The sequence below is a fragment of the Ceratotherium simum genome, chromosome X, assembly GCF_057802395.1.
Source record: "Ceratotherium simum simum isolate JZ-2026a chromosome X, ASM5780239v1, whole genome shotgun sequence".
In the NCBI taxonomy this organism is placed as follows: domain Eukaryota; kingdom Metazoa; phylum Chordata; class Mammalia; order Perissodactyla; family Rhinocerotidae; genus Ceratotherium; species Ceratotherium simum.
In genome coordinates, this window is record NC_141940.1 from 51,151,413 (window position 1) to 51,178,357 (window position 26,945).

General features: G+C 35.0%; 2 protein-coding genes across 3 annotated transcripts in view; one reads left to right on the plus strand and one right to left on the minus strand.

Annotated features, from left to right (window-relative positions):
- Positions 1–23,869, minus strand: part of FAM133A (family with sequence similarity 133 member A) — a 44,715-nt gene extending 20,846 nt beyond the window's left edge. The window contains exons 1-3 of one of the 2 annotated variants that reach the window (XM_014792362.2): positions 23,798–23,869; positions 22,957–23,026; positions 661–749 (exon numbers count right to left, since the gene is read on the minus strand). The gene's annotated coding sequence lies outside the window, so the exon portion shown is untranslated. Of the gene's footprint in view, positions 1–660; positions 750–22,956; positions 23,027–23,424; positions 23,480–23,797 lie in introns of those variants that run through there. The other variant, XM_087427776.1, reaches the window with a different exon arrangement.
- A 174-nt stretch (positions 23,870–24,043) lies between these two features.
- Positions 24,044–26,661, plus strand: NAP1L3 (nucleosome assembly protein 1 like 3). Its single transcript, XM_004436738.3, has one exon. The coding sequence runs from the start codon at positions 24,374–24,376 to the stop codon at positions 25,793–25,795; it is 1,422 nt and encodes a 473-aa protein (XP_004436795.1). The 5' UTR covers positions 24,044–24,373; the 3' UTR covers positions 25,796–26,661.
- The last annotated feature ends 284 nt before the right edge of the window (positions 26,662–26,945 follow it).

Here is a 26,945-nt window from a genome sequence, read left to right on the forward strand (position 1 = left end):
TTTTTTCAGTATCTTGGATATACCATATTCCCTCTACCTAGGGCCTTTGCATGTACTATTCCCCCTCCCTAAGTGCAACCTGAATGTTATTTATTTAGAGAAGCCTTTCTTGATGTCCTTGACAAAGTTAGGTCTGAAAATTATGCCCTGATAGGATCTTGTACTTATTCTTTTAATACTCATTGCAATGATAATTGTCTAATTATTTGTGCAACCATTTGTTGAATACCATTCTCCTCCACTAGATTATGGGTTCATAAGGAAAGGATCTATGTGTATTGTGCTTATTACTACCGAAGCCCTCACAAAATATTAGCATATAAATGTGCTATTGTTTCTTTCATTTAAAAACCAACAAAAACCACCTCTCTCAACCCCATTTCCCCTGTTATCTAATGCTCCCTTTCTCTGTTGCCCTTTTTTAGCAAAACTCCTGGAAAGAGCTGTTCATACAGTTTTCAACTTCTCTCCTCCCATTTTCTCTTGATCCCACACCAATGGGGCTTTCACGTCAACCACTCCATGGGAATATTTTTTGTCCAGGACACTAATGACCTCCATGTCATTGAAAGTAATGATCAATTCTCATTCTTTATCTTAACTTCACCAATCAGCATCAATTGACAAAGTGGATCACTCTCTCCTCCTTGAAACACTTACCTCAATTGCCTTACAGGATTACACACACTCGTGGTTTTCCTCTCACCTTCCTAGCTACTTCCTTCCAGTCTCCTTTTCAGGCTCTTCCACTTTGACAAAAAACAAATGAGAAATGAGATAATATTTGTTAAAGTCCTTGCACTAAGTTGGCAGTAAGTTTTAGATTATAGAACTAAAACTTAAAGTAACAAAAAATGGAAACAAATTTGAAGAGGTATGCTGACCAGAACAAAAGGTTCTTTTATTCAGGCAAAGTAATAACCCTCCTTAAAAGGTTATGATTAGCGCTTTCTCACCATTATAGTTATTTATTCAATTGTAAATAGCTATCTACTACAAGTAACTACAGATTTCTCCCTGCTTTCATACTTTTTCTACCCATAATTGGTCACCTAATGTATTCTTTCCTCATCGCCTACTGAAACTCCTCTACCCTCAATGGAATCATTGTTCTGAAACCCAATTTCTTCAGACAAAATTCGGCCCCAACACCTGGACTCCTATTTTATATTTCTATAGTACTTTCAACTTTATAAAGTACATTAATAAAAGAGCAATATTGAGGTAAATTTTATGAAATAATTTTACTATCTAAAACAATCTAAGGAATAAATTAATTTTCTATCTTCCTTGGTGTCCCTAAACTTTGATGACCAACATAGACTGACCAACAGAAAATTTTCTGATAGCAATAACAGATATTACTCTAAGACAGTTACTCAAAGTGTGGTCCCAGGACCCATGGGGGTCTCCAAGACCCTTTCAGAGGGTCTGCAAGGCTCTCTGTTTTCCAACTATGTTATTTGTGTGAGGCCTGATTTTCTTCATATATTTCAAGCAGAATAGCATATCACAACAGACTGAATATAGAGGCAGATATGAGAATTATTAAGTCACCACTAAACAGATATAAAAATGTAAAATAATACATCTCTGCTCACTAAATATTTTTAATTTGGAAAATATGGTTACTTTTCATAAATATTATCTAGTTAAAATGTAATGGTCTTATTATTGGTATTTTCAAATGAGTTAAATATTTTAAACATTTCTCAGTTTTAGTTTTTATTACCATAAATATCAATAGTTATTATTTATCAGATATTATTTACCACATAAACAAATGCTCTTTGGGGTCCTCAGTAATTTGTAATAGTGTAAAGGAATTCTGAAACGAAAAAATTTGAAAACTGTTGTTCTGAGAAAATGTTTCTTAAAGTATGTTCACTACCATCTGCATCAGAGCCATCTGGGATACTTGTTAAAAATATAGATTTGTGGACTCCATATAATATCGAGCCTGAAGTGAGTCTGCTCACCCATTGTGCAGCAAGTCAATCTCTGACAGCAGGTGTAGTGGAAGAAAGTAGGAATTTTATTGCAAAGAGCTGAGCAAAGAGAACAGGCAGCTAATGCTGTGATCCCGAACTCCCCGAAAAGCTACAAGCAAGGGTTTTTATTTGGGGTTTTAGGTAGGGGAGGGGGAGCATGTGGCCTTGGGGGCTGAAGTTCTAAGAGTCCTCCACACTGGCATGACTGTCTGTTCTATGTGTTGTATGCAGTGGATTTTCAGTCTTTGACATCTAAAGTCTACATCAGTCATTCTAGCATCTCAGTGTTCCTGCAAGATGCTTAGTCAGGCAGGGAGCTGTTACCAAGTTCCTCTCTTATCAGTGGTCCTCCTGCTCTTCTGCAAGGCAAGCTCAGAAACTTTGGTTATTTTGTTTCCCACGTTAACCTTGTGGGTACAAGGCACAGTTTCATCCCAATCCAGGGAAATTTTAACTCCTTCATCCTCAATTTCACATAGAAGACCTACTAAATCATAACTTCTGGGATCACAAACCTACATTTTTAACACAGTCCTCAGATAATTCTCATACACACTAATATTAGAAAAATCTAATAAAAAGGTACATAGACTTTGGAGTCTGATGGATTCAAACCCTAGTTTTGCCACTTCCTGGTTGTAACCCTAGACTACATCACTATCAACCAATTCCCTGCTCTTACTTTGCCCTCCCCCATCTCCTGAATCCTCATCCAACCGAACATCCTCAATTAAATAGTTCTTCATTTCCAGAGGAAGCTCAAAAATTTCTATATAAAAGGAGTTTAGGGGTAGTAATCTAGTTCTTAGAGAAAGTTAGGGACTTAAAGTTGCACTTCCATAGGAAGTACGTTGTTTTTACTTAGATTGTTTTATTTGGGGTGGTTATGGGGAGATGATAGAGGTTTGGGGGGGGGATAATATCTCCTAGGCTACTCCGTGTCATCACCACTTACGTATTTCTTCTGCTCCTGAACAGAGAAGGCCTCCTCAGAGGATATTATTTTCTGTTCTTCACCTGGGAGCACATAGCACGGTGAAGTTGGCAGCCATTTTGTTTTCTATTAGCCCTGCCTCAAATCAGTTATCCTTATAATACTGCCGTCTACTTCCTCAATACTCGCTGTGATTTGCATACACAGTTCTGACCCATCAGAGGCCTGGAACTGGTTATGATGTTATCGATTTAGCCAATTAACAGAAATCTAACAGAAACCCATGAAATTTTGCCCAGCAGTGAATGATCACTTTAAGAACCACAGGCCTATTTAAAGAAAGCAAAGCTCTCTGTAGAACAGTGCTGTTCAAGGTATAGTCCACTAACCTTCAAGATCAGAATCATTTAGGGTGTTTTTTAAAAATGCAGATTCCTGTGCTCCACCCCAGTCCAAGTGTATCAGAATCTCTGGGAGTGAGACCTAGGAATTCGCAATTTTAATAATTTCCTCAGGTTATTATGGTATAAATTAAAGCCTGAAAACTACTGCCATAGGGGATATTTCAACAAGAAACAATAAAAAAAATAGGAAAAAATAAGCATATTCTGCATCACCACATACTTCTTTTATTGATTGCAAATGGATGGATGATGTCACCCATATACCCTTCCATACAGACATAATATTTGCTTCCTTCCATGTAGACACTATTTACAATTCTATCAGTATGCCACTAGTACGAGGATCAGGAAGGCTAATTCAAACTAAAGTACAAGATATCTATGTATAAATCAGAATGTCCATCTATTAGTTTATAATGGGAAATATTGTAAACGGGGATATTCAGTTGATAAGCAGCATATTCTGAATCTATTAGACAATATACATACAAAACCAAATTATAATCAGAAATTACATAGTGAACCAGGAATCATTAAAAAAGGGGTCAATAGATATTCTTAATGATTACTGCCTCAAGATTTAATTTGATTTACCTACCCATCTCCACCATTGGGCTGGGGACTAGAGTATTCCAATCTGATAATCAAGGCACTCTTTTTCCTAGACATTGCTAGAAACTCACAGCTAGCTCTCTGATTTTCCCTAATGTAGTAATTGTTTTTGTGATAATTCAGTCTTCTGTTAAATGATTAGATTTTACCTTTTCAACTTATGATGATCACATTCTATTCATACCTCCCTGAAACTCAACCAAAACTTTGGGTGTTTCCAAATTGAATTATCTATTCACAAGAAGTCTCTTGGTTTAATTTTGCAGGTGGCTTATCTTAAAATGGCTTTTAAGTTTTCTTAATTTCACTTGAATTTCTGACTCCATTGTATTGATCTTACAAGATATCTGGAATTTTGAAAATATAAGCAATAAAATTTTAAAGAGCTCTTAAGAATGTTCACTGTGATATCTATACTATATTCTAATGGTAAAAGTGTCATGGCAGAAGTTTTACATTATAAGTGTTATATTATGGTAATTAGAGAATATTTTCAAAACTTTTCCCTGTGTTAAAAGACATTCCATAAAGATGGCAAATAAGCATATGAAAAGATGCTCAACATCATATGTTATCAGGGAAATGCAAATTAAAAGAGCAACAAGATGCCACTACATACCTATTAGAATGGCCAAAATCTGAAATCCTGACAACACCAACCATTGACAAGGATATGGAGCAAGAAGAACTCTCATACATTGCTGGTGGGAATGCAAAATAGTACAGCCACTTTGGAGGACATTTTGATGGTTTCTTACAAAACTAAACATACTCTTACCACACAATCCAACAACCACACTCCTTGGTATATATGCAAAAGAGTTGAAAACTTATGTCCACACAAAAACCTGCATAGGGATGTTTATAGCAGCTTTATTCATAATTGCCGAAATTTGGAAGCAATCAAGATATCCTTCAGTATGTGAATGGATAAGTAAACTATGGTACATCCAGGCATTAGAATACTATTCAGCACTAAAAAAGAAATGAGCTATCAAGCCATAAAAAGAGATGAAGGAAACTTAAATGCATATTACTAAGGGAAAGAAGCCAATTTGAAGAGGCTATGTACTATATAATTCCAACTATATGACATGCTGGAAAAGGCAAAACTATGGAGACAATAAAAAGATCAATGGTTGCCAGGTGTGGGGCAGTGGTGGGGGGAGATGAAAAGGCAGAGCACAGAGGATTTTTAGGGCAGTGAAAATACTCTGTATGATACTATAATGGTGGATACATGTCATTATACATTTGTCCAAACCCACAGAATGTACAACACCAAGAGTGAACCTTAAAGTGAACTACAGACTTTGGGTGCTTATGATGTGTCAGTGTTTGTTCATCCTTGGTAAAAAACATACCGAGTGATGTTGATAATGGGTGAGGCTATGCATGTGTGGAGGGCAGAGGGTATATAGAAAATCTCTGTACCTGCCTCTCAATTTTGTTATAAACCTAAAACCGTTCTACAAAATAAAGTCTTAAAAGATGTTCCAAATGAAATTACTATAAATAATAAGCATGCCATATCATCTTTCCTAAAACATGTTTAGCCATATCGTCATTTCTATCTTTTTCATTTCTACTCCAGTTTCTTTTGATCTTTTCTTCGCCTTCTAAAGATAATGAGATGATCTCTGTTCTGCCAACCCAATGCAATTTTTCTACGTGGGCACTCATTCCACTCGTTCTTTCTCTTTTAAAAATAACCCCTGGATTTTTTAAAAGGTCTAAAATATAGGTGTTATTTTTTACTAGATAATAATCAACATTTGGCTTTTAATGACGATTATATTTATAATTCATTTATCTAGGTAATTCTTTGTTCAGTCTTTGTTCAGGACTTATAGATTGTGGAAATATTTCAAAAGAGTAACTTGAAGGAAGCAAATGCTAAACTTGCTGTTACTTCAAAGTTATAAAAGCTTGTTGTGAAACTTATAAAAAGCCTTAGTTTAAAAAAGCAACAACAGTAAAATTAGTACTAAAATGCATGGATGTGTGCTGAATTGAGAAGGGCCCTGGACTTAGAAAAGGGTTCTAATGTTGCATCTCACATATACTAGTTACATAACCTTAGGTCGGTCTTTTAGCTTCTGTGAGTCCAGTCTTCACATCGACAAAATGAGAAAAGTTGTCTCTATTTTATGGGTTTTGGTAAAAATCAAATAAGGTACTATATGTAAACATACTTTGAAAAGGTAAATGTGTCAGGCTGATGCAATTTCTTATTGTTAGAATTGTTAGTATTAAAATCAAAGGGAGGATCTATGACCCTATTTAATAAAAATTTCAAATCAAATTTTGAAATTAAGGAATATATATTTGAGTGACATTACACACACACGCGTGCACACACACACACACACGATGATAAGCTTTTAGGAGGGTCCTATAAATAATACAGATTGCTATGCAAATGCTATGGACCAGGTATGCTCTACTTGCTATATATATATTATTCTTTACTCTTTTCCCTGTCTAATTCATCTTCTACATTGCCAACTCTAGTTACCTTCCTTTAAAAAAAACTCTGATTCAGTCACTCCCTAACGTTTATTAATTAAACTTGAATTCCTTAGCTTGGCAGAAAGACCCCAGCCTTGACCTGCGTCTCTAACCTCATCTCCCCTTAACTCTCTTCCTCTTATTCTCTCCTCTTCCTCCACTTTTCACTGAGATCCCTACACTTCAGCCACAGAAAATACCTTACAATTCCTCAAATATTCCAGGACCTATCCTCACTCTTTGACTTTGAACAAACATGTTGTTTCCTTTGCCTAGACTAACTTTTCTTTAATCCCTGACTTTCCAGATGCTCCTAGCAGGAAATAAATACTTTCTTCCTTATATTCCATGGCATGTTCACTCACTCATTCAGCCAATATTTATTGAGTGTTTACTATGTGCCCAGCACTGTGCTAGAAAATGCTGGTATTCAATCATGCTCCGTAACCTCATAGATTTTAGAAATGCTCATATTAAATAAATCCACAAATAACTACATAATTAAAACTGTGATAATGCTATATATAAAATGTATAGAGTTTGATGACTGCACATAACTAGTACTTAGTCTATAGGTTCAGGGAAGACCTCTCTTTGAAAGTGGGATTTAAAATAAGACTTGAAAGATGAATAGTCATTAGCTAGGTAAAGAGGATGGGGGCCTATTCAAGGCAGAAGGAAAAACATAGTGAAGGTACTGAGACAGGAATGAGCTTGGCTCCTTCTAGAAACAATAGGCCAACATGACTGAAGAGTAATGATCAGTGATGATGGTGGCATGGGATGATGCTGTAAAAATGGGTAGGGTCATGATCAAGAAGTTTGTAGGCAATATTAAAGATTTAGAACTTTGTCCAAAAAGCTATGGGAAGACTTCTTCTTTTTTTTTTTTAATAATTTTATTTATTTATTTTTCCCCCAAAGCCCCAGTAGATAGTTGTATGTCATAGCTGCACATCCTTCTAGTTGCTGTATGTGGGACTCGGCCTCAGCATGGCCGGACAAGCAGTGCATCGGTGCGCGCCCGGATCCGAACCCGGGCCGCCCGTAGCGGAGCGCGCGCACTTAACCGCTAAGCCACGGGGCCGGCCCGTGGGAAGACTTCCAAATAAAGGAAAAAGAGAGACATACTCATATTTGCATTTTAGAAAAATCATTCTCTCTACTATGTGGAAAATAGATAGGAGGTAAGAAAGATTGGATGCACAAGAAATGTTAACCTAGGTGAGAGATGATGGTTACTTGGCCTAGGTTGAGGCTAAAATGACATGGCTCTTGAATAACACCCTTAACTGAGCATCATACTATACATGAAGTGTGGAGCCACTGAAAATTTTAAGCAGGGAAGTGACATGATCATATCTTCATTTTTAAAAGATCACTTTGCCCCTTGTATGGAGAAGTGATGTTAGTGGGCTAAGAAGAAATGCAGGGTGATGAGTTAGGGAGTAGTCCAGTTATGATAGTTTGGAATGGGGTGGTAGCAGTAGATGAAGATGGTCTGGATTAGGATGTTGGCGCTAGAGTAGGAGACAAATGGGCAGATATGAGATACTATTTTGGAGGTAGAACCAAGAGGACTCAGTGACTGATTGGATATGGAGTAAGGAAGAAAAAGGAATCAAGGATGACTACCAAGTATCTGGAGCTTGGCAGTCAGAGGTATCATTTATAGAAATGGGACTCACTAAAGAAGAATAGTGGTAAAGGGTGGGTGAGCAAATTGTTTTCGCACATATTAATTTTGAGATTCCTCCTAGATATCTAAGTAGAGATTTTGAATAGGCAGTTGATTATATGAGCCTGGAGCTCAAAACAGATGCACACTTGACTATCTGCCTTATACTTCAGTTAGTTTAGACTCCGACACTACATGGAGAAATTCTTTAGGGCTGTAATAATGATTTATTATTCTATTATTTCCCATGGTATCAAACACTTAAGAAGTGCTCAATATATCTGTTTGTTTATTTGAATTAAATTATGTAGTCAATCTCAGTCACTGTTTCATCACAACTCTAGACACATGATTAATACAACACACACAAAAAAATTCAGTAACCCATACATTTTGCTTTACAAGACAAGTGGTAGTTTAACATGTTTTTTGACTGAATTGGCATAGCTCAATAGATATCTTATCACTGGGCTTTTGGAGTTTGAAGTGCTTGGAACACAAATGCTTATAAAGATACATGCATGCTAGAACTTCTGGCTATGTCTGGGTGAGGAGACTAGGAAATCTTCTCCCCTAAAAGCACTATAAACCAGACAAAATTAACAAAAGCAACCATTTCAGCACTTTGGAAATTGACCACAACCATACATCCATCTAAGAAGCGTTTATTCTTGAAAAAAATCGCTGACCTTGGGGTACAAAGAGTGGGAATCTGTGGCATCAGGGCCTGGAGCTGCTCCCATACTCCCCACTCCCAGTTCATTCAGCTCAGAGGTTCTGCCAGGACTTAGTCACTGAAAACCACAAAACATTGCTGAGAGGAATTAAAGAATATCTAAATAAATAGAGAGACATTTCATATTCTTGGATTGGAAGACTCAATATTATCAAGATGGCGATTATCCCCAAATTGATGGATAGATTAAACGCAACCCCTATCAAAATCTCAGCTGGATTCTTCACAGAAATTGACATTGACTAGCTGATCCTAAAATTCATACGAAAAGGGACCAAAATAGCCGAAACAAACTTGAAAAAGTTGAACAAAATTGGAGGACTCACACTTCCAGATTTCAAAACTTAAGATAAAGCCACAGTTAACCAGACAGTGTGCTATTGGCACAAAGATAGGCATACAGATAAGTGAAACAGAATTGAGAGTTCAGAAATAAATCCTTACATTTATGGACAACTGATTTTTCACGAATGTACCAAGACAATTCAACAGGGAAAAGAATAGTCTTTTCAACAAATGGTGCTGCGACAGTTGGATACTCACATTAAAAAAGAAACAGAAAAAGAAATTAGACCCTTATTTCACACCATACACAAAAAAATAACTCAAAGTGGATCACAGACCCAAATTTAAGAGCTAAAACTATAAAACTTCTAGAAGAAAATGTAGGGGAAAATATTCATGACCTTGGGTAGGGCAGAGAGTTTTTAGATATATTATTGAAAACATAATCCATAGAAGAAAAAATTGATAAATTGGACTCTATCAACTTTTGCTCTTCAAAAGTACCCAATAAGAAAATAAAAATACAAGCCACAGACTAGAGGAAAGTGTTTGTAAATCATGGATCTGATAAAGGGCTTGTATACAGAATATTTGAATAACTCTTACAACTCAATAATTATTAGGAAGACAAAGAGCCCAATTAAAAAATGGGCAAATGATTTGAATAGACATTTCACCAAAGAAGATATATAAATGGCTAAAAAAGGACATGAAAAAATGTACGTCATTAGTCATTAGGGAAATGTAAATCAAAACCCCAACAAGAGACCACTACATACCTACTAGAGTGGCTATAATCAAAAAGACAAATACTACCAAGTATTGGGGAGGATATGGAGAAAGTGGACCACTTGTGCATTGCTGGTGGGAATGTAACATGGCACAGACACTTTGGAAAATGTTTTGACAGTTTCTTAACAAGTTAAACCCAAATTTACCAGGTAACAGCAGTTTTACTCCTAGGAATCTAACCATGAGAAATAAAAATATATGTCCACACAGAAACATATATGTAAATATTCATGGTAACACTACCCATAATAGCAAAAAACTGGAAAAAAATCCAAACGTCCATCAACTAGTAAATGGATGAACAAAATGTGATATATCTATACAATGAAATACTATTAATGAATTGAAATGAACAGGCTATTGATACATGCTACAACATAGATATACCTTAAAAACATTATGCTCAGCAAAAGAAGCTAGAAACAACCACATATTGTATGATTCCATTTATACAAAATGTACAGAAAAGGCAAACTTACAGAGACAGAAAACAGAAGAGTATTTGCTTAAGCCTGGATGTGGGAGTAGGGATTAACTGCTAATGGGCCCCAGAGAACTTTTGGGATGATGGAAAAATTTTAAAACTGAATTGTGGTGATAGTTGCACAACCCTATTGATTTATAAAATCACTCAATTATACACTAATAAAGAGTGAATTTTATAGTATGTATATTATATTTCAACAAATCTGTTTAAAAAAATAGGGATATAGTAAATGGAAGAATTTGGTGGACTTATTTAAGTCCCCTGTTGGCTTTCCTTAAGCCTACGTATGTACTAATTTTCATAGTATCTCCATCTATGCTAACACTCTACATACCAATAAATCACAAGCTTATATTTCCAGCCCTGACTGCTAAGCTTTTTTCCAGTTCTAATGTCAAATATCCAGTTAACTTTCATACTACTCCATGCAAAAGTTAACTAACTCCTCTTCTCCACCTCTTACCTCAATCAGCTTTCCTTCTCAATTTTTCCATAACTATCAGTGGCACCTTTATCTGTTCTCTATTCCTCACAATTTCAGTGTTGTTTTCAGTCTCACTACCTTAATCCCCACATTAAATTAGAAACCTAGCAAACTAATTTTTCTCCAAAGCATCTCTTAAATTTGCCCTTTCCACTATCTAATCAAGCCTTCTTAGCATATCTTACTGGTTTTAAATCCTTATATACAGATGCTAAAGCAACCTACCTCAAGTACCATTTTTCACATCACTATTGTCCTTGAAAATCTATAGTACCTTTAAGTATACATATATATATATTTTTTTTCTTTCAAACAAAAAATTTGCTAAAAAAATTTTTAAACAAAAAGCAACTACAGAATACACCACCTACATGTAAGCATAGCTAATACCTTGTTGATTATACTTCCAGATATTTTAATGTGTATTTATGCCCTTTATTTAAAACATTAATTGATATACATAATATTTTGTAACCTGCTTTTGTGGTTGAATACTATTTTTTGATTATCTTTCTAAGTCAATAAATATTCATCACTGTGGATAGCAGATTAGTGTTCTTTTGTATAGATGGACTTTTATTTAATCAAATATTATTCCCTATTATATTAAATTTAAATTTATAAAATCCTCTTTCAAAGTCTTCCCTAACCTTATGTGCTCTAACATCATCTCTTATTATTTTTCAATGTGAACTCTTCATCCCAGACAAGGCAATCTGCTCATACCTCACATATATCTAGTTAATTCCTGCTCTTTACATCTTCTTATACACTTAGTACTGATATATAACATTTTCACATGATATTTTTTACTTATTAATATAATTACTCTTGGGGTGCTTCACGCTTTTATTTTTTCTCTCCTAAATTAGACTGTGTGCTACATCAAAGTCAACTTTCAAGGTTTTATTTTTTTCCCTGTATCCTCAAAGCAATCACCACAGTGCTGAGTATACAGCAGGTAATCATTAAATGAATGTTGATTTAAATAAATAATTCACATTCTTGCATTCATTTATCATAAGTTTATGAGCACCTACTATGTGCATAACACTGGCTTAAGTGCCATCAAGGAAACAAAGAAATATATGGTACATGATCTCTTTCTCAAGGAGTTTATAATCTTGCTAGGAGAAATAAGGCACATGAAGGTGTTAGACTATACAAGACTACCACTCAAAAAAGATGTCAAGGAGCAATCTATGATTAAGAGGAAATGAGGAAATAGAAAATCAGTGATTCAGAGATCAGAAAAAGAGCTGAAGTTAGAAGAGATAAATTAAAAAGTAAGAATATTCTTAGAAGAGAATATTAAAAAGTGAGAGAGGTTGAGAGCATTTCAGGCAGGAAAAATGGACTGAGAAGGGCAGAGATGAGAATTCAGGGTTTATGCAGAGGTTTTAGGAGAAAATCAAGTTTGAAAAGGTAAGTTGAGGCCAGAAAGTGGATGGCCATGAATGCCTGATTAAGTTGTCCAGTCTTTATCCTGTTAAAATAGCCATTTACTGAGCACCTACTATGTGACTGGTGGTTTACATGCATAGTGAACATTGTCATATGTTGGATACTGGGCAACCACTTCCTTAGTCTCATAGTACTCTGATTTTCTTTCGAGAAGAGTCCAGTGAGACTATAACTAGAGGCCTTACCCTCCTGTAGTGAAGGGGCAAGCAAGTAAATTGTAAATGACCAAAGTTCCAGTTTATCTCATCCTCAACATCATGACTACTACAACATGAGACTACTCTGGTTATGAGGCCCTTGTTGTGTTTTCTGCTTCCTAGGTATCCAGAGCTACTTCAGTTTCCACCTATTTCTAGACCTGACTCACTAGCCTTCCACAGACTCTGTGAGACCCTGTTATTTTTCCAATGAATTAAATCTGGGGTAAGATAGCCAGAGTTGATTTATGTTGCTTGCAACTAAGAAGTCCTAATTAGTATAGTTATATATTATCTTCTACATTTCACTGGTAAGGAAACTGTGGATTAGTGAGATTAAGTAACTTCTCAAGGCCATACAGCTAGCAAGCGGCAAATGTGGGTATGTTTGACTCTGGAATCTATAAAATTACTTACCACAGGCTGTCTAACTTCAAATCTAGTTTTCTTTTCCCTACATCATTCTTTCAATGAGGATTTACTACAGATTTTCAAGAAGAGTATGACATGATGAAAATGGCATTTTAGAAAAGTTAATTTCACAGTAGAATATAGGCTGGAAGGGAAGCAAAATAGCTCGAGGCAGGGAGATAAGTGACAAGAATGAGGTAAATAACCCAGATGGGAAATGACAGAGGTCTGAAATAGTGAAATGACAGTTGGAATGCAAGAGAGTATAGAAGGGAATAGTTACTAGAATACTTTATCAGTCATAGCTATCTCTTTGAAATGCACATCACATTAACTTTTTTTTTACTATTTTATAATAACTTTGGTCCAGTGATTTCAAATTTCAGTCCAGTAAGCATATGTCATTTACAAATTTAAACAGAATCTCTTAGTAAGCATATTGTAAACTTATAAGCAAATGTACATCATTTGCAGCTAAATTATGTACACAACATTTGTAGAAAAATGCAATTTGCTTAGTAATTTTATGATCAAGCAACATGTTATGGCTTGAAATTTATTGAAATCATCACAAAACCACAGGAAAAAAAGGAGACTACAAAATCCAAATAGATATTTGTAGGAATTGGCCAAAGTTTTTCCCAGAAAGGTAAAAATAAACTTTTCAGAAGAATGATTGATCCACTCATGATCTTCATTTTCCAGGTAACATAAGTCTCTAGAAGCAAGAGTCATTTTCTCCATTAACGTGGTTATACAAGTCAATAGGAGAAACAACAAGAGTTTTGAAATAAGAGGAAAGAAAACAATTTGAATGAAAGAAAATTTAAAATACTTAGTTTTTTGGATTGTAACTAGTATTTGGGTGGTGAACATGAGATCACGATATAATCCATGCAGAAATAGAAGTATAATGATGTACACCTGAAATTTATACAATGTTATAAACCAATGTTACTGCAATAAACAAAAAATTCAAAAAAAAAGAAAAAAATTAAAAAAAAATAAAATAAAATACTTAGTTTTTGTGAGCACAATGGAAAAGAGGGCAGTGCTGCCTCTGATAATGTTATAATTAGCCCAACAAAATATCATGTTTGGGAAAAAATAACTACATATAAAAGCTTCAAATACCAATCAGAATAAAGCATGAACTGCCTGACAAATGGTGCATTTTGCAAGGCACTAATGTATGATGATGCTTCAGACTAGGTTGTATGAGCGCTGCTCAAGCAAAAGATAGCTCCTACTTTGCAAAAGCAGTAATTGGGACAGCACTCAAGCTCTCTAAATAAACTCTGCTTGACTAAATAACAACCAAATTTTGTTCAAACAATGCTATTCATTGTTGCCTTAAATTTTTCCTCCTTTAGTTACAAAAATCATACATGCTCATTTAAAAATTTAAAAAAATGCTTCGGAATAGAAAATAAAAAGTTAAAGCTTTTCCTTCCATCTAATTACATGAGTTTGGCGTGTATATTTTCAGGCATTTTTCTATGAACATGAAAACACACAAACATGCACACCCCATATATACATCTTTTTATGTGTACTTTTACATAGATGAGATCATACTGAAGATATTGTTTTGCAACTTGCCTTTTTCATTTGACACCCTACTGTGGACATCTTTTATACACATTGAGAACCAGCTCTTTTCTTCTTAGTTACCAAGGCAGACGTGTTCTCAAGCTTTGGTTTCTGGCATTTTCCCAAAAGCTTAAATGCTTCAATAACTACTTTTTGTGTAAAAAAAGAACACTTAACTTCCCAAGGAAAAGTATCTTTTAAATGACAAAGAAATGGGGGACTTTGTTTTCTAATGTCCTACAAGAAAGGAAAATTCAACGTGACATGTAGATGATACTTAATTCAAATAACAAGGCTCTGATAATAAAAAAAAATAATCTGGTTCTCCTAGTAGCCTTTTTAAAAATTATTTTATTGTGGTAAAAACCCTTAACATGAGATCTATCCTCTTAACAAATTTTAAGTGTATAATACATTATTGTTGACTATACGTACAATGTTGTACAACAGATCTTTAGAGCTTATTCATCTTACTTAACTGAAACTTTATGAGTAGCCATTTTTATGATATCCAAAGTACAATTTATTGAAAGGAGATGCCCTGATGTTGTGATATATAGTTTCCTTTAAATGCCTATTATTTGTAAAGCAATTTTCAGAAAATTATTTACTAGAAATCTTGTGTTATTAAAGAAAATACTAATGAAACAGAGAGTTGAGTAAATGAAACTTTTAATTTCATATTAAATATGGATCCTTATTAGATTCCAGGATTTTTCTTCTGAAGACTCTGCATAGCCTCTTAGCTATTAAAAAAGTGTATAAGATGTTTCTATTTAGAAATTGGTTGCTAAAACACTAATTCTTTGAATCCTGAAAATTTAGTAAACTAATGTGATTTGCCGCGTGGCAGTTATGCACCAGTAAATTTGGCACATTTAGGGGACAATTATTAAATAAAAGTAGGATGTAATTAAAGGCTAAAAATCGTTTTTACTTCAGCAGCAAGTGAAAACAGACCTGCTATCAGGGAGCCAGTTCATTAGTTCAAGAAGTTTCTTAGTACTAAGTGTGTTCTCGTGCAGAGCAATACTCTGTGCAAGGATGGAGAGTTATACACAAGAAAATATCTTGGTCCTGTCCTAGGGAAATGTAAAATACACTTAAGAAAAGAAGGTGTGTGTGTACATATAAGAAATGACCTATGTGGCTCTGTTATAATGTTTATCAAAAAGTATACAAAAATGTAATGTAGCCTGAGTAAATAAGCCTTAAAAGAAATGAAGAGTTAAAGAACTACATTCCAGTGGGAAAGCATTCCTGGAGAAGATAAGTTTAGTAAGGAAGTTAGAATTCACTGATTGAGCACTCACTATGTTCTAAGGGTTTTACATGTATTATATTATTTAAAGCTCACCATGGCTCTATGAGGTAGGTACTATTATTATTCTCATTTTACAGATGAGGAAACTGAGGCAAAATGAGTTGAGAAATTTGCCCAAGGTCACCAGAGGGTAAAAGACACAGTTTATACATATACACATAGGTCTGATTCCAGACAGTACAGTATCACTAAAATTTTGGGATTAGAGCAGGGATAATGATAAGTGTTTTCAGGAAGATTTTTCAAAGAACTATGTATAGCATACATTAGAAGCTAGGGAAGAGCGTGGACGCAGCTGCAAGCAGACTGATCATTTAGTCTAATAATTTACATAATTCTTTCTTTATGTCATTTTTAACCTTTTTTACAGGGAAGGCTAGACACATTCTCATGTCAGATAATGAAACTGTATTAATTAGTTTGGTTACCTCTAAACAGAAAATGCTTAGTCTTTTAGACAGACAAACATTGGTTATAAAAGACAGACAAACCTGCTTAATATTATAATTTTGAAATTTTGGTTACATCTGTTTTAAGAGACTCACTAAAACAAAGTAATAAATCTGGAGAATTTATGGCTCCATTTCTTGTTTCTTTCTCTGTATTAAGTGGATTTTTTGAGGAAAACTAAAAACAAAGAGTTCATTAGACATCCTATTCGTTTACTCACTTGTAGTCAGTCATGATGCAATTTTCTTGCTTCTTCTCTTTCATTGCTGAGTTAGAGAACAGTGAAGTGTTAGCTATCTTCACCTTGAAAATATTAATACCAGATTTGCTGAAGCATTAGCCTTTACTACATGCTAAGCATATAATTTAATTGAAAAGCCTGCCACAATGGAGCATAACTAAACCAAGGATATTAATTCTCACCTTAACAACAAAATGTGACTTTGGGTCACAAGGCAAATTCAACTTATTTTCTAATTTGAAAGGGATGATGCACATGTAAAACACAGCAACTCAAGCTGATTAAATTCATTAGCCTTGGCCCTGGATCATACTCATTCAACTGGGATAGGAATCCCCATGTGGCCCTGTGAATGGTATAATAATAGAAAACACTTATTGAGTCTTTATGCATCTGACAAATAATTTACATAGATTCTCCCCTTAATTCTTATAAAACCACCCTATGGGGCACTTCCTATCATTATCCTCTTTATAAAGATAACATAACCTATGAGAGGGTTGGAGATGTGTGACTTGTCCAGGGTCACACAGACAGTGAGTGGAAGGATTTAAATCCAGGTAGTCTGACCCCAGAGCCTGTGCTGTTGCCTGAAACTCACAGGAAAATGGATCAGATCATCATAGTGTATCTTCCTGGGTGTCAATTTTACTCAGGAACAAGGAATCTTACCTTACATAAAAACTAATGTCAATAAATTATGGAATACAAGTCAAATATTGAAAAGAAATTTATAGTTAAAATGTATAGATTTCAAGGAGTTTCCTGCTTTCAACGGGTAGCTTCAGGTCATACATTCAGGCTCCTCAAAGTACAGGTTCCTCTGCTGCTAGGGATACTTAAATGGAAAAATTCCTAGGATATTTTTCACTTAATTGTAGATTGGATACATTGGCATTTACTTTAAGCTCTGACCTCCCAGTGTTTGGCTGTTAACCAAATAAAGTCATTAAGTATGTTAGAATTAATGAAAACCATCTTTTTCATTAAATTAGCTTGTTCTAGTATACCTTGTCAGTTCAAGCTAAGTCCGTTGTGTAAGCCAGAGGAACTCGAGGCCTGATGCCTTTAAAGGTACTAACACCACGAGAACATAACTATTACCAGGGGAATGGACGAGTGGCCATGGCTGTCACTTATCTCCAGTTCCAGCACCTCTGTCCAGAAGTTTATTCAATTTTGTTCATTAAAGATGGTATGGTAGAGTGGTTAGAAACTCAACATCTGGAATCAAATCATCTGGTTTCACATCTGGGCTCTTCCGATTATGAACTATATGACCTTGAACAAGTTATTCACTTAGCAATCATTGAGGATACAAGGATGATATGAGGATAATACCATATAAAGATAGTATGAGGATGATAATAAACCCCTCAGTGGGTTTATTAAATTGAAATAGTCAAAGTAAAGCACTTGGTCCAGTGTCTGATACATTGAAAGTGATAAAGTTAGTTATTACTATTCAGTGACAACTATGAACACTTACTACATAATACTTAGAATAATTCTCTATTATTGGAGGACCTGAACAATCTTTACCCCTTAATCTGCCCCTAAACCAAAATCATTAACATTTGTGAAAATGACTTTTTGAATACCTAATAATATATGTGAAAGTGTGTTAATCATGGAATTGTCTGTAATGACAAACACCTGGAAACACCTAGCATGTCCATCTAATAGAGAAGGTGTCATTTTCCCTGATCTGTATAGGGAGGTTGGACTAGATCATCTCTAAAATTCCTTTCACTTCTAACGAGGACAATATTTTCACACAGCTGTTAGTTAGGCTTGACATCATTACTCTAAGTAATAGAAAATAAAAAGGGAAATCTAAGGTATTAGATGAGTATTTAAAATTAAGTCACAATGCACAGTACTCTAAACCAACACGTAAAAAATAAAAAAAAAATCTTATTAATATCAAGAACAGCAGTCATTATTTAACACATTGAGAGTTATATTATATTTTAATATATATATAGTTAGTTGTATGTAAATTCTATACTCTTAACCTTCATAATAGAATAAAAATGAATAGTGCCAAAAATAAACACGAGATACAAGTTCAAGGCTTAGAAAATGATTATATAATTTAGGACTGTTAGGAAGTTTGAAAGCTCTCAAGAAAGAAAGGGGGCTGTGTGTGGTGTAAAATATTATAATACTTGGCATGGAATTATATTAAAATTGTATTGATTTTTTTTTCCTTTGAAATAGCAGGAGACATTCTGTAGGCAGATAATGCCAATCAGGATGAGTGGCTATTTGACCTTAGAACTATCAAGACCTAATATTATAATTAATATCAAGGAGTTGCCAACATCCATGAAATTTCCACCTTCATGCATATTAGAGTTGGAAAATCTCTATTTGTAGATTCCTATGCTGCTTCCAAAATAGAAGTCACAATATAGTCAGAAAGAAATGCTATGAGTGGCTTGAGACTATATAATATGAAAGGTTACTTTACACACAATCTTGATCAATAATAATATTATTAAAAATATCAAACAATATTGAATTTGAGTTTTATGTGCCATTATTAGCCCCATTTTAAAGAGGGAGAATACGGGTAATAAAAGTGAGGTAGTCTGCCCAATATCTAATACAACTAGTGAGAGCAAATACCAGGATTCAAGCCCAGCAATTCTGACTCCAGAACCTATACTAAAATCACTTAAGTAATAATGTCTCACTAAAGGAATCAAATACTGAGGCTTGATTATTGTTGGGATTCTCCTCTTTTATATTCTAAGACAGGGTTTTGTGAATTATGTGTATGTTGTTTGATACAAAAATGACCATCATCTCTGAAGAGCTGCAGGATATGTATTTGTTCCCACTGGCAGGAATATTTGCAGTACCATAAGACTCAATTTTCCTCAGAGGATGCACTTAATCAAATTAATTAAACATATTTTGGAATTCTGGATGAAAATTGACATAAAATGTCAATTTTGGCTTGTTCTACATTGTCCAAATGTAATGCAAAATTAAGAAATAGTTATTATAGTCAGATATACATGTATGGACATTGCTCACCATTCAAATACTTTGAATTTTTTCCCTCTTTTTAGCAGAATTAAATAAAATGCTTCCAAACTTGCAATAAAACAGGTTTGCTTTATTTGAATTTTAGTGTGGGAATTCTTCAAATGAGTACTATCAGCAAAAGATTCTTGACTGCCCTTGTAAAAGTGTTCCTCTGTGATGTGGATTTACATTTTTGAACAATGTATGCTATTTTTAAGTTGAAAGCTAGCATTAGAACAAATATCCAAATAAGTAAGTGATTTTCCTTTTCTGCCATTGCATAAATTGTAACTGCCCTTTTAAACTCCATGCAGTTAAGGCTATAGTGCCAGAAATGTAATTCACAAATATTTCCTTTAAAAATCAGTTATAGCCACATACTATATTCTATTCATTTGTGTGTATCCTTATTTTAGGAATGAGTATGGAATGAGACAATTTTGCTTTGAAAACCATAGTATGAAATAATAACCATTTTTTATTGTTATTCCTTTTTAAACCATAACTTATTAACCGCTTGAAAATACTTTTTATTTACATTTTAGCCAACAGGTCTCTCTTATCAAAGGGGAGAAAAACAAGGGCATTATTTGTGCTCCTGAATAATGCTAGCTACCATCCCTCTGGCTGGACTGTAGACAGTCACACACTGGCAACTCCAGGAAATAGAAGAGTATTTGTATTTCTTGTTTTTATTTGTTTTCTAGGTTATTACTGCTATTTGCCACTTTCTCTCAGATATTTGAGAGCAGAAATGAAAGGCCAAGGATGAAGATCCAGCTGCTGTAACTGTCTCCACTGTAATGAAATTCTGTTAGCCCAGTATTTGGTTCTCATTCTCTCTCAAACATATCTAACAAATATTTACCAATTAGGTGATTAAAATCAATATATGATGGAACAGAATAAAGAGTCTAGCATATACCCACACATATATGGACAACTAATTTTTGACAAAGGTGCAAAGGTAATTCAGTAGAGAAAGATAGTCTTTTCAACAAATAAAGATAGAACAATTAGATATCCATATGTAAAAAAAAATTTCAATTTATATCATGTAACACATACAGAAATAGATCAGATCTAAAGTTCTGAAAGTACAAAACTTCTAAACAAAACTTCTAAAAAAAGTAGAAGAATATCTTTGTGACCTTGGGCTAGGCAAAGATTTCCTAGAAATGATACCAAAAGCATGGTACATAAAAGAAAAAAAAAGATGATAAATTGGACTTCATCAAAATCACAAACTTCTGCTCTCTGAAAAACCATGAAAGGCACTATTAAGAGGATGAAAAGAAAATCCACGGATTGGGAGAAAATATTCACAGAGCTTATATCTGATAAAACACTTGTATCCAGAGTATATAAAGAATTCTCAAAACTCAATAGTAAGACAACAACCTAATAGAAAAATGGGCAAAATATGAATAGACACTTCACCAAAGAAGATATGTGGATGGTAAATCAGTACACAAAAAGATGTTCAACATCATTAGTCATTAGGAAAATGAAAAGTAAAACCATAATGAGATACTACTACATACCTATTAAAATGGCTAAATTTAAAAACAGTGACCACACCTAGTATTGACACTGCTGGTGAGAATACAAAATTGTACAACCACTTTGGAAAACACCTAATTTCTTAAAAAGTTAAATATACACACCAACAAATGAAAACACATGTTCATACAAAGACATATACAAATGAACATAGCAGCTTTATTCACAGTAGCCCAAAACTCGAAACACAAATGCCTATCAACAAATTGCGGTATTTCCAAGTAATGGATAACTACTCAGTAACAAAACAGGAAAATGACTCTCCATGCACACAACAACATGGATGAATCTCAAAATAATTATGCTAAGTGAAAGAAGACAAGTAAAAAGAGGGGTATATTACATGATTCCATTTATATAACATCCTACAAAATACAAACTAACCTATAGAAACAGAGAGCAGACCTTTATTTTTTATAATTTTTACTTATTAGATTTTATTTGCTAATAAAAACATATGTTTTTAAAAAATACGGATCCCTAATTCATTTCTTACTCCAAAATACTAATTCCTGATGGTACAAAATTTAACATGTATATGAAACCATTAAAGTGCTATAAAAATGTAAGATCATTCATTAAAAAAAAGTCCATCATTTTAAATGAAAATAAGTTGTAGAACAATATTTATGTCGTAACTCTATTGATTTAAATCATTTTCACAGTATATGTTTTGATTTAAATTATGAAATGAAAAGATATGCACCTAGTAAGTTTTATTCACCATTCTATTGCTATCCTCTACCACATGTGCTTGGCACATGGCAAGCACAGGAATGTATTAGCTGAATGACTAAATAAATGAACTCATTCATTGTTGATGGGACTGTAAATTGTGATAACTTTTCTGGAGAGAAGTTTGACAATATGTATCAAAGAATAAAATGAGCACACAATTTATTCCAGCCCTCTCATTTCTAGGAATTCATCCTGTGAGTAATTTTCACAAGTGCATACAGTACATATCCAGGGCTAATTTTCTTATAACAGGAAAATATATGTATGTTAGTGGAGAGAGAGTGTGGGAAATAGGTGCCCTATAACAGGAATCTGGTTAAATAAATTAAGGCAAATATTTCCATGGAATATGTATCTATTTTAAAATAAGATGTTGATTACTTACCATGAAAATATAGCCACAATTGATAAATTAAATGAGCAGATTACAAAACATAATATGATGTCACATAGATAAAACAGTGTATATAAATAGGCAGGTGTGTATATGTACAAAGAAATTTCTGGAAGGAAATGCATCAAAATGCTAACAATGGCTATAGTTTGGTTGTTAAGATTGTGTATTTTTACTATCATTGGAATTTTCTATATTGTATTTTTTCTTTAAAATGCTTATATACTTTGACAATCAGAAATAAACAATAAAAGTAGATCCATTTACAAAATAGAAGACAAGTGCTTCCTAATTTTTTATAAAATATATGATGAAACGACAAAGCACAAATCCTACAATAAAAAAGTAACATAAAAGTTAATCTAACATTTTCCTCATTTAAAATAAAATAATTCATATTTTAATTTACTACTTGTATTCTATGAGCAGGTTTAGATAGTGAATGTGATTAATTAGGCTATTTTCTACATTAGTATGTCAAATCACCTCCGTGGATTTTTCTGCTTCCATAGAAATATCAAGATATCTTCCAATTAAGTCTTTAAAAGACTATATTCTGTGAATTTTTATTCAAATACAGGTAGGTAATTCTTGTCATTCATAAAAATGGGCTAAATATGTTCCTTACCTTTTAATGAAAGGTAAACACTGGTCTTTTTGGATGTACCAAGGGAGTTGTTCTGTAGCAGAAAAGAATCCTGTAAATAAAAATAACAGATACCTGTTTTTAAATTTCATTTTCAAAAGTTTATTCACATATTACTGGACTTGTAAATCACACTTTTAATATGGCTAGAATTTTACAATGTTAGAAGGAAATTGGTGGAAGATGACATTGTGAAGTATATATTGACAGAGGATGCACGTTCATCAGCACAAATTCCCCTCCCATTCTGCTGTTTGTGGAATTGAAAACTGCTGCACAAAAGTATAGAGCAAACCTTCTGCTTTTAAATAATACTACCTAACATTTGAATACCCTTTTATTTTATCTACAAGGTTTGAAGGGCTAACTGGCAAGTCAGCAGCAAGATTGAGGTACATTATATGCCAGCTTAAAGAGAGAAATATAGTAAAAATGGTGCAACTGACTCACGGCAACATGGGCTCGAAAACCTTGTAGATGGATATAAAGCAGGCTTGCCAAACATCACAGACAGCACTTATTAAAACTGCTACGTGGAATGCAACATGCCTGCTTTCTAGCCCCTCCCTCCTTTGCCAATAAACGACTCTCCTTTTTTTCCAGTGTAAAAATACATGCTCATAGAATATTTAGATAAAATAGATTAAAAAAAATCATCCATAATCACACTACCCAATGATGCCACTGGGAGTACTTTCATCCAATTTTTTAAAAACAGATTTTTGTCAAGAGGCCCCTGATAAACCAAACGGGAATTTAGGATGAGCGGATGGGAGAAAGATACTCCTCTTCCCTCGTTAGGAACTATGGCTAGTATTTTTACCTCATATCTAAGCTTTTTTTTTTTTTTGAATTATAAAACTATAAAGGTAGAATTTAAAGGGGAAAAATCGTCTTCCAGGGGTGTGTGCCTCAGCTACCAAGGAGCGTCTGGGAAGATGGGCGGAGCCTGGAAGGCGGGCGGTGCGTTTGGTCATTCATTGGGCTTAGGGACTGTCAATCAAACTTGCCCAGCAAATGAGGTGCGAGCTAAAGGCACACTGGGAACTAAACTAACAGGAGGTCTGACTGCAAGGGGAGGGGGCTGCCGATCTAAACCGTGAAGAGAACTTGGGGTCTCACACTGCGCTATTTGGCTGCGGCACGCCTCTGTCCACCGCGGCGGCAGCCGGGAGAGGCCTTGCCACCGCCGCTCTCGCGCAGGCCTCCACTGCCGCTGTCATCTCCGCGCGATCGCCGCAGCCCAGTCCCGCCCCACGCTACTGCTGCCTTCGCCGCTGCCACCTTCTCAGCCCGGGCCGCTGCCGCCACCCAAGCATCCGTGAGTCATTTTCTGCCCATCTCTGGGCGCGCGGTCTCAGCAGTAGTCACCACCTTTAGAGGTTTACTGGCTTGCAAAATGGCAGAAGCGGATCTTAACATGGTCTCGGGACCTGCCGCCCAGGGGGTTGCTGAAGAGATGCTGGCTAGCTCGTCTAGCGATTCTGGGGAAGAATCTGACAGCAGTAGCTCGAGCAGAAGCACTAGTTACAGCAGCAGTGGCAGCAGCAGTAGCCGCAGCCGCTTATATAGAAAGAAGAGGGTACCTGGGCCTTCCAGAAGGGCGCGGCGGGCTCCGTCGGGTAAAAAGTTCGTGGACCGGCTGCCTCAGTCAGTTAGAAATCGTGTGCAGGCGCTCAGAAATATTCAAGAAGAATGTGACAAGGTAGACGCTCTGTTCTTAAAGGCAGTTCACGATCTCGAACGAAAATATGCTGAACTCAATAAGCCTCTATATGATCGGCGATTTCAAATCATCAATGCAGAATATGAACCTACAGAAGAAGAATGTGAATGGAATTCAGAGGATGAGGTGTTCAGCAGTGATGAGGAGGTGCAGGAAGACAGCCCTAGTGAAATGCCTGCCTTAGAAGGTGAGGAAGAAGACGACCCTAAAGAAAAACTTGAGGTAAAGGCTGAAGAAAATGAGGTACCTAACGAAATTCCTGAGGCAAAGGCTGAAGAAAAAGCAGAGTCTAAAGATTTGCTGGAGGCAAAGCCTGAAGTAAAAGAAGATGCTAAAGAAGTCCCCCAGGCAAAGGCAGAAGATAAAGGACAGCCTAAGGCAGTAGAGGCTAAGGCAAGGGCTGGAGTAAAAGAGGCTTCTAAAAGAGTTCCTGAGGTCAGGCCTAAAGAAAGAGTGAATCTTAAAAGAGCTCGTAAGGGAAAGCCTAAAAAAGAAGATCCTAAAGGCATTCCTGACTACTGGCTGACTGTTTTAAAGAATGTTGACAAGCTTGGGCCCATGATTCAGAAGTATGATGAGCCTATTCTGAAGTTTTTGTCAGATGTTAGCCTGAAGTTCTCAAAACCTGGCCAGCCTATAAGTTACACATTTGAATTTTATTTTCTACCCAACCCATACTTCAGAGATGAGATGCTGACCAAGACATATATAATAAAGTCAAAACCAGATCACGATGATCCCTTCTTCTCTTGGGGATGGGAAATCCAAGACTGCAAAGGCTGTAAGATAGATTGGAGAAGAGGAAAGGATGTTACCATGACAACAACTCAGATTCGCACAACTGCTACTGGAGAAATTAAAATCCAGCCAAGAGTGGTTCCTAATGCATCATTTTTCAATTTCTTTAGCCCTCCTGAGATTCCCCAAATCGGAAAGCTGGAACCACGAGAAGATGCTATCCTTGACAAGGACTTTGAAATTGGTCAAATTTTACATGATAACGTCATCCTGAAATCAATCTATTACTATACAGGAGAAGTCAACGGTACCTATGATGATGGCAAAGATTATAGAAACAGAAAATGTCGAAAATAAAAAAGAGGCTGCCTGAAAGAATATTCAAGAATCTCAAAACTTCAAGCAGAAGTGAAGCAGGTTTATATAGCGTTGGAAAAAAACAAACAAACAAAAAAACCTGCCTCATAACCTCAACACTAGTATTCCTTACAGTCTGGTGTTTTCATATTTTCTTGGTAGTCTAAAAAATTGTCTTAAGTATCAATTTATTCTATCTCGCCTGTTGTAGTGTAATATTCTTCAAAATATGTAAACTGCTGTCAATTATCTAAAGCATGTTAGTTTGGTGCTACAGAGTTTTGATTTTTGTGAAGTCTTTTTGTCATGTTCCTACCAGAATATAGCTGTGAAAACTGTCAGAATTGTTAACTGAGACAAATATTTGAAAAAAAAGTTCCTGAAGTATCAATGCAAGTGTTTTTTTTTTTCTTTTTCCAGCCCAGAAAACTAAGGGTTTAAATCTGCTTGCACTAGCTGTGCCTTCATTACTTTGCTGTAGGAATACAGTGCTTATACCAACTAGAACAGTGTATTGTAAAATTTAACTACTTGAAAAAAGATTAGCGTACATTTAAGAATGTCCATCAAAACCATATATGATACAACTGTGTGCTTATTTATGTGACATACTGGTCTATAAATTTAATCATAATGAAGTTATTGTTTACCACCGAGGTGTTAATATGACCCAGTATTTAAAAAAATGTTTCCTCATCTTATACTGTGTAATTGTAAACTAAAGTTACTAACCATATTTTCTTTGTATATGTTCTACTTTGCCTTTCATTGAAAATGATCACTTTACATCATTTGATTTTTTTCTTGTTCTTCTATTACAACCTAAAATAAATAAATGTCAAATAAAGTGTATCATGCTATGAGAATCTAGCATTTTCTCCTAATTATAAAAAATATGCCTATTATAGAAAAAGTAGAAAATACTGAGGAAAAGGGAAATTTTAAAAAATGTAACTACTATTAACATTCTGATATATTTCCCAGAACTTAGCTCTTCTTTGGAGGATACACATTCAAGTGATTGGAGAGAAATGGGATGGGGGAGGAAGAGAAGAGGAGGGGAGGGAGGGGGAAGGAAAGGGGAAAAGGGTGGGAGAAGAGAAAGTGGGGAGGGAGAGGGAAGAAGGAGGGAGGGAGGGTGAGGAGAAGG

What these genes read in the sequence shown, in the direction of transcription:
- NAP1L3 (XM_004436738.3), top strand. Translation starts at nt 24,374, where the DNA reads ATGGCAGAAGCGGATCTTAACATGGTCTCGGGACCTGCCGCCCAGGGG.